At 30.8% G+C, this 9,021-nt stretch overlaps 1 protein-coding gene across 3 annotated transcripts; it reads left to right on the top strand.

The window, feature by feature from the left end:
• Positions 1 to 1,065: 1,065 nt before the first annotated feature.
• Positions 1,066 to 5,903, top strand: LOC115982325 (cyclin-H1-1-like). Of its 3 annotated transcripts, none has more exons than XM_031104886.1 (14): positions 1,066 to 1,305; positions 2,222 to 2,272; positions 2,402 to 2,480; positions 2,613 to 2,731; positions 2,822 to 2,862; positions 3,256 to 3,376; positions 3,495 to 3,563; positions 3,740 to 3,781; positions 4,184 to 4,261; positions 4,762 to 4,820; positions 5,068 to 5,152; positions 5,283 to 5,371; positions 5,507 to 5,590; positions 5,751 to 5,903. In XM_031104886.1, exons 1-14 carry the CDS (start codon positions 1,246 to 1,248, stop codon positions 5,752 to 5,754), a joined length of 981 nt encoding a protein of 326 aa, XP_030960746.1. In that variant the 5' UTR covers positions 1,066 to 1,245; the 3' UTR covers positions 5,755 to 5,903. The 3 variants fall into 3 exon arrangements, with proteins under 3 accessions (XP_030960746.1, XP_030960745.1, XP_030960747.1); XM_031104885.1 differs by having other exon boundaries at positions 1,068 to 1,305; positions 2,822 to 2,895; XM_031104887.1 differs by lacking the exon at positions 2,222 to 2,272 and having other exon boundaries at positions 1,068 to 1,305; positions 2,822 to 2,895.
• The last annotated feature ends 3,118 nt before the right edge of the window (positions 5,904 to 9,021 follow it).

Here is a 9,021-nt window from a genome sequence, read left to right as displayed (position 1 = left end):
AATATTTAATGGTAAATGTAACTTTTTGGAGGAATGTTTATATGTAGGTGAGAGTATTATGAAGCATGAAAAGTAATGATGTGGTTAGCTATTATTGGAGGGTTAAAAAACAGTTTTACATTCTTATTTAATTTATTTTCGTTTACAATATAAACACTTGGATATAAATTTTGTTCCTATTGGAGAGTTAAAAAAACTAATTTATATAATATATTTTTTATATATAGAATATAAATACAATAATATTTCAACTTATGATAGACGAGACTTTACTTATCTATAGGTTTATGAAATTGCAAGATGCCTAATTTTCTTTTACCAAAGCTCTCATAGTTGGCTCAATAAACCCTTTAATTTTAAGTGGGTTGCAATTGAAAGAAAGTTACGAATTTTATATAGATATAATGATGTTGATTCTTTGTTGATTTGTTATAATAGTGACACAATTTCTTACCCTTTTTTTTTTTATATATTTTTTTTATATGTTTTTTGAAGAATTTCTTAAAATCTCTTACTTAAGTGATGTGAAACTTAGTTAAGATTTAGTTTTTCCTTATCCCATTTTACTTAAGAGGTATCTTAACCCTTTGGATCTTGTAATCCACCCCTTAAAGGCTACACATTCCCGTGAAAGAGGAATAAGTCGCATTTTTTTCCCAATTCACATCATCATTTAACATATATTTGGTTTTTGAGTTACAAATAATGTTAAATTATATAAAGTTATCTTAATTATTACTTTATGTAATTTTAGATAGGCAATTTAACACTAACATATTTTGATTCAATTAATTTTGTATTCTCCAAATTGATTCAAATAAATTAGGTAAGTTATTTTTCTATAAATTCTTTAATTTGAAATTTATTTAATAATATTTATTTATATATATATTGAAATATTTATCTATTAATAATAATATTATGACTTTTAATAATAAAAATTACTCATTCTTTTTTTTTTTTTGGGGAAAAAAAAGGAAAGAAAAAACTCAAACATTCAATAATTTTCCATGCTTTATAAAAAGTAAAATCCAACCATTTTCCAAAACCCAAACCCCTCAAAACCCAAACATTCTGACAAAATTGGTCTCTCTCTGTTTCCTTTCCTTCTTTCATCACCACAAGTCAGAACCCCAAAAAAATTCTCTCTGCTAATCAATTCACTTTATTACAAAATCCCATAAATAAAAATTGTAAAATTAATTAATTTACGTAGATCAACTGAGTTAGGGTTTCCGAGTCGGCATGGCCGATTTCCAGACCTCGACTCACCGAGCCAATTGGATCTTCACTACTCAAGAGCTGGTAAGTCCCTTCCTCTTCTTTACACTCGTTTTCCGTTTGGTTCCTGAGAAAATGTAGGAAACAAAGAAAACAGTAACATTTGAATGCAAAAGAACTAATTTTTACTATCATAAATATATAAATATAAAAAACCCAGTTTGATTCAGCTTAATGGTTCTGTTTTAAGCTTGGTTTGAGTGGGAAAAACAAATTATTTCTTTTAAGCTTCGTTTTCCGTTTGGTTCCCGAGAAAATGTAGGGAAAGAAAACCAAAGAAAGAAGTAATTGAAAGCAATTGCTTTCATTGATGTTTTTAAAAAAAAAAACCCCAGTTTGATTAAGCTGAAAAGTTCTGTTTTAAGCTTGGTTTGAGTGGGGAAAACAAATTATTTCTTTCAGCTTCGTTTTCCGTTTGGTTACTTAGAAAATGCGGGAAAAGAAAATCAAAGAATGAGTAATTAATAGCAAAAGATCATTTTTTTCCCCATTCATAACTATGTTATTTAAAAAGAAAAAAAGAAAAAAGAAGAAGAAAAAACTCACTTTGATTAAGCTTAATAGTTCTGTTTTAAGCTTGGTTTGAGTTGGAAAAACAAATTATTTCTTTAAGATTCGTTTTCCGTTTGGTTACTTAGAAAGTGTAGGAAAAGAAAATCAAAGAATGAGTAATTAAAAGCAAAAGATCATTATAAGTATGTTTTAAAAAAACCCAGTTTGATTTAGCTTAATAGTTTTTTTAAGCCTGGCTTGAGTGAGAAAATCTAAATTATTTCCTCAATTAATAGAAACTTGTGTATGTTTTTTGTTTGTGTGTAGTGAAGGTAAATATATTTTTTAGTTTTTTACTTAATTCAGTTTTGTAATTGTTTACTACATTTGTTTATGTATTATAATAAAAAGGGATTTTTTTTTTTTTTTTGACTGGTCTCTGATATAGGATGATAAATACAATGCTGCTCGTCAAAGAGCAATACAAACACTAGATAAGGTATGCTGCAAAATTGTTATTTGTTCATTTGTTCATTTATTTTTTAGTCCCAGTAATATAGCTCATAATGGAGTTGTGTTAAGATTAATTACTCTATTGGGGCTGATTAACTAATGATGTGTTGTGAAGTATGGAGCAACATTGATGGAAGTAGATGTGGATGGGACGTTGTCGTACCCTGAACCTCAAATTAACTCGAAAGATAATGGTAAACACATTTCCAAGAGTTGAATTTTTTGTAACATTCTCTTATTGGATTGGATGAGTTAGTCAACGTGTTCTTTTCTGTGCAAGAGGTCTAATTATTTTTGTTCTAATGGTTTCGTTCTTTTCACGTTAGCTGACAAGCATTCTCGTCCGAAACCACTTACTATTGAAGAAGAGCGATATATGCGAGTGTTCTACGAGAATAAACTTCAAGAAGTTTGTAATAACTTCCACTTTCCTCATAAAATTCAGGTATGTTGTTCCTTTTCAATGATATAAAATGATAAATAAATGGTAAAGTTGGGTATCTTAGTCAAGTTTCTTGAATTGGTTCATTTGCAGGCAACAGCTCTAATATATTTCAAAAGGTTTTATCTACAATGGTCAGTCATGCAACATAATCCCAAAAACATTATGTAAGATTATTTTTTATACTTATGTTCAACTCTTCAAGTTTCCCAATGTTCACATGATCCACCATTAAGTTTGAATCTGCATTGCATCAAAGTATGGTTGAAGACTAGACACTCATGAGGAAATTGTACTTGCAGTATACACCTTGTATACTTGGGTAGAACCCTGTTTTTACTTCAATAAAATTTTACTTATAAAAAAAAATATAAAAAATTTCATGATGATATTGCTAAAAGAAGATATATTTGGACACACTATGAAAGTGGGCACTATTGGAATTTCTTCACTTGGTAATTGTTGGGGGTATAGTGCTCAATTGTGACTAAATTATTATTAAATTGAATTTATTTCCCTGTGCACAGGTTAACATGCATTTATGCTGCTTGCAAGATAGAAGAAAATCATGTTTCAGCAGAGGAGCTCGGTAAGGGGATCTCTCAGGATCATCAATTGATTCTCAATAATGAGATGATAGTTTATCAGGCATGTAGGTGCTGTGCATAATATTGTTTTCTTTAGTATTTTTGCTCTTCTTTGTCTAATGCACATACCTTTACTTTGCAAGATTTCAAAATTTGAACTTATTCCTTTATTTTTTCAGAGTTTAGAATTTGATCTTATTGTTTATGCGCCATATCGCTCCATTGATGGGTTTGTCAATGATATGGAGGTAAGTTGATTAATCCTAATCCATTCTTTCTGCTGATTTCTTCTTTTGTGATTTGTACATTAGAAAAGCTAATTTGTCTTTGTATTTTTTTCTTTAATTTTGTTTTTGGTCTCATCGTGATGTTGGAATTCTTTTTCCCCTTCTTTTTTATATTCTGGGTCGGTGTTGGTTCCCAGGAATTCTGCCCAGTAAAAGATGACCAGCTTCATGTGCTGAAGGTAAAATGTTTGCATCCTATTTAATCTTCTTAACTGAATAGCTTCATATTTGTTGCTTTATGATTATTGTATTAGTGACTACTTGACTTATGTCATTCATGCTCAAATTAAAACTTGAAAAGTATTTTTTGTTAAGATGTTCTTAATTGTTTTTTATTTTCTAAAAGAATAGCTAGCAGTTGAGCCCATATGACATCTTTGTGCATGGTTACCATTTTAAAGTAATTAATATGTAATTTGATTAATTGTAAAATGTTTCCTCTAGGGAAAATACTGAAACAACTAAGCATATGTTGTTTTAGTACTCTTAACTGTTGTTGATAATGCTCTTTCTGTTCACTAAAATATGCTTTCAGGGAGGTTGACTGCATTTTTTCTGTCTGGTGCTTTACTGTTATGTAGGCTATACACGAAACTGCAAGGATGGAGGTTGATAAAATCATGCTTACTGATGCACCACTTCTATTCCCTCCTGGGCAGGTACTGTACATCTTTTTTCACCACATTGATTATGAACATCTTTTGGTCTGTCTAAATCTGAACTTGAAAACTTTCTTCCTTGATTCTCCAAATTGCAAAGCATATCATTAGAACTGTTATTGAAGAAGTCTAGTAGTTTGGAAAATATATCTGTAGATGCACCACAATAACTTGACCCTTTCAGATATGGGGAGTTAAGATAATGATTAAGGTAAAAATAGGGGATTATGAAAGTAGCATTGTATAGATTGAGAAACAAAAAGGGCCGTAGTTCCGCTTGGAACGGCAGATATTGAAATATCTTTTGTGAATTGTATTCCCAGGATGTGCAATATACCATTGATAAAAACAATGAATCCTATCCCAGGATTCCATTCAAAAAATTCTAAATTGTACTTCCGAAATGGATCCTAGTGGGTGCTAATTGAAGATTGTGGTTTAACCTTGTAATCTGTTCTTTAATAAGAACACTGATCTTGTTTGTTATTTATTTGATGCAGTTGGCGTTGGCTGCTTTGCGTAGTTCAAATGAGGTGCACAAAGTTCTCGACTTTGAGAGGTTATAAACTGCTTTAGAGTTACCTCAAGATTATGACAATAATGTTTTTGCAACAATTTTTCACCTTCATATTCGGTTGCCAAACTGTGATTCCACAATAATAAAAATTGATGGGAGGAAAGGAGGAATCTGGGGTTAAAACTTAAAAACTCTTTTTTTTGGTGGAATTAAAAAAAAAAAAAAAAAAATCCTATTTCTTGTTTGCAATAATGATTCAGTCTTCTTCAACTTGCATGCTCCTTTGCAGATACCTGAGGAGCATTCTCTCTCGTCAGAGTTCTGCACATACCGTTTCAGAGCTCATTGAATCTCTAAATTCAATAGATTCTTGGGTATAGATTCATTATACTTTTTCCAATCTGAATAAGTATCCCAAATTTAATGGATATAATTCAAAATTAAATAGTGAAATGTGGTTGTTTTCCATTACATTTACCATTCTACTTGTGGCCATGTATACAGGTAAGAGGATATAAATTCCCTTCAGAAAAAGATTTGAAGCACATCAACCGGAAACTAAAATCTTGCTGGGGTCTTAGCTCACATGACGAGTACTTTCTAATACTCTTGTCATATAATGAATTAATAATTGTTACTCTAATGCCCCCCTTTTTTTTCTTTTTTTTTTTTAATTATTATTATTTTTTGTGTGTGTACACCAATGCCTATATTTGACTGCTTGGCAGGAGCAAGAAACGGGAGAAGAAATCAAAGCACAAGTCAAAGAAGAGTTCAAACGAAACACAAAATGTGCCTTCTCATACTGATTTGTAAGTCCTGCCCATTTTGATTGAACTTTTAATTGGAGCTTTGCTCCAATTTGGTTCTGTTTTGATTCTGTCATTGTTTTAAAGGGAATAACAGTTATTAGCAATTTGAGCCCTACTTTTTGATTTGTAGTTGTACTGACTGTATTTTCTCTGATTTCAGGTAATGCATCCTTGAATCTTACCTTAGAGTCGCATGATTCTCCGAGTCCTTGAGGAATACTTAATACATTTTATTGAAACAGACCTGAAATTCTGTTATCTTTTCTCTAATCACTATTTCCTTTATCTATTTACTTATTTTCTTTTTCTTCTTTTTTTGGGGTTGTGAAACCAATTAAATGAAAAATGTGTATGGCATCCAGAATTTTGCCGATCTTGGACAACAATACATCTATGAGAAGGATCAACTAACATAATTACAGAATAAGTTCTGATACAAACTCGTCATGGAAGCAGGATGTGAGATATCCGATGTATATATACCCCTGCTGTGAGGCACCAAGTGATATATACTTGCACAACAATAAAATCATAGATGGTAGCCAGTTTCCGTGATTTCCAGACATTTTTGCACTGCTCTGGGTATATGCACTTGGTGAGCCTCACTTGGAGTTTCACACACCTGTGAAATCTACATGATGTGAGATACCCGATGTCCATATCCGTTATAAAATCAGTTTTACTTAATCGAAAAGAAAAGTATCTAATTAACAAGCAATAAAAAAAATTAAGTAAAATAAAGTTCTGTTGTTTCTTCCCTGCTTTATGGCTTCATTCTATTTCCAATTTAAAAACTGGGCAAGGCAATTCGCAATGCATTTTCTTAACTCTGCATTTATCTTTCTATTAATGCTTGCCGTTTAATAATTTGATAAACTAAAAATTCCTCTAACTGGACTAGTGCTCAAAGGGGATATTCCTAATAACAAAGACTTCTTGAGGCAAAAAAAAAAATTGTTGATCTATTACTTGGAGGTTCCATTGTTAATGTTGCTAGATTTATCAAGGCTGAAACCAACTTTGGTGCTTCTGTACTTATTTGAAACTCCGTTGTTCAAGGAAGGCCATACTACCTTTGATTTTGAAACTCCTCACTCTTATAGCACTAACAAAACCGCCTCATTAGTGAGCAATGCTCATCTAATAAACAAATCGAGATTAATGCAGATATAAGTTAATGTCCCAAGCATCGAGTTTATTTTGTCCATAAGTTTCCCAAACTTGTCATGGAAGCAACGAGTTTATTTTTGTCTTTAAGAATGTTAATTTTTTGCCTCACAATTTGGTTTGTTGGGCGGCCACTTGTAATTGTGATGGGCCTATCTTTGTCTCCTCTCTTCCTTCTTGAGCTCTTATTTCAGAAATTGGAGATATGTTGTGACTCTCTATTGTTCCTTAACATTTTCTAATCTATAAAAAAAGAAAAAAAAAGATATAAGCGTTCCTTCGAAATGCTATTTCTTCGAGTTGCAAATGAGTTTGCCTAAAATTTGGAGTTGTTTGTTCCAGGTGGTTCTCAAAAGTTTCATTCTTTGGATTCACAAAGAACTTATTGCATTAAGGCTTGTATTATGCTTAGGACACATTTGGATGATGTCAAAGATTTACTTGAATAAAACAGAACATGTAAACTAGTTAAATTATAAGGTTTTTGTCATTTCCTTAATCCTTTAATTGATACTGATTGTACATTTTTTTTTTCTATATATTAAAATTTCCAGTCTTTTTTTTTATAAAAAATGTGAAAATTGCTCAATGGTGCTTTTATATTATTCACTTTCCAATCTCGTGATAGTTCTATCTTTTAAAAGTTAAGAATCATAGGATTAAGGAGTACTTTATAAGTGGATTAATAAATTGCAAATATTTACCTTAGATTATGGTCATTTGTAATATCCAACCCATATTATAAATTTAATTAACATTCCAAATTGAGGTTTATTTGTAATTTTTATACTATCTAAATTTTTTTTCATAATTAACAAATTAATAGACTGGTTCAGTGATAAGATGTATTAATATTAGAAAATCAATAGAATTCCTATTAATTTGTAACATCCATTCTTATTTCTTTTCTCCTTTTTTTTCCTTTTAAATTTATTTATTTTTATGTGAACCAACACCAACCCAGAATAAGGGAAATATTTTTTAGGCCCTCGAAGGCCTAAAAAGAAAAAGAAAATGGTTTAGGCCCTAGGAGGAGCAAATTTTGCTACATGCAAATTTTAGAATAGAGTAAAATGATGCCGTTTTGAGCTCCTTAAACCTAAGAAAAAAAAAGCATCAAAATGAAGAACTATGGAATTTGAAGTTTATTTTTGTCCGTATGTATCCCAAACTCGTCATGGAAGTATCTGAGTTTATTTTTGTCTCTAAGAATGTTAATTTTTTTGTCTCACAATTTGGTTAGTTGGGTGGCCTCTTGTAATTGGGATGGGCCCATCTCCATCTCCTCTCTTCCTTCTTGGGCTCTTGTTCTAGAAATTGGAGATGGATTGTGACCCTCTCTTGTTCCTTAATATGTTCTAATCCATTAAAAAAAAAAAAAAAAAACATATAAGCATTCCTTCCTTCAAAATGCTATATCTTCGAGTTGCAGATGAGTTTGCCTAAGATTTGGAGTTGTTTGTTCCAAGTGGTTCTCAAAGTTCCATTCTTTGGATTCACAAAGAACTTATTGCATTAAGGCTTGTATTATGCTCAGGGACACATTTAGGTGATGTCAAAGATTTACTCCAATAAAAAAGATATCAACTAATTGGGTTATAACTTATAAGGTTCTTGATATTTCCTTAATCCTCTAATTGATGCGGATTGTAGATTTTTTATTATTATCTATATATTAAAATTGCCATTCTGTTTTTTTTTTTTTGGAAACGGGAAAATTCCTCAATGGTGCTTTTATATGGCTAAAATCTTTTATTTTATTCACTTTCCAATCTTGTGATAATCCATCTTATAAAAGTTAAAGAATTATAGGATTAAGGAGTACCTTATAAATGGGTTACTAAATTGCAACTATTAACCTTAGATTATGATCTTTTGTAATATCCAATCCATATTATAAATTTAATTAACATTCTAATTCGTGGTTTAGTAGTAATTTCCATACTATCTAAAATTATTGTTTTTTTTTTGAAGCCTATCTAAAATTATTGTTAAAATTAACAAATTAATAGACTGGTTCGGTGATAAGATGTATTATTAGCATTAGAAAATCAATAGATTAATTCCCATCTGTAACATCCATTCTCTCTTCTTTTTTTTTTTTTTTCCTTTTAAGTTTATTTATTTTTATGTGAACCAACACCAACCCAGAATAAGGGAAATATTTTGTCGGCCCACAAAGCCCAAAAAAATAAAAAGAAAATGGTTTAGGCCGAGGACTAGGAGGAGCAAATTTTAGTTTTAGCCAGAGTAAAACGACACCG

Source organism: Quercus lobata, chromosome 3 (genome assembly GCF_001633185.2).
Source record: "Quercus lobata isolate SW786 chromosome 3, ValleyOak3.0 Primary Assembly, whole genome shotgun sequence".
NCBI lineage: Eukaryota > Viridiplantae > Streptophyta > Magnoliopsida > Fagales > Fagaceae > Quercus > Quercus lobata.
This window is presented reverse-complemented; position numbering and strand designations above follow the sequence as displayed.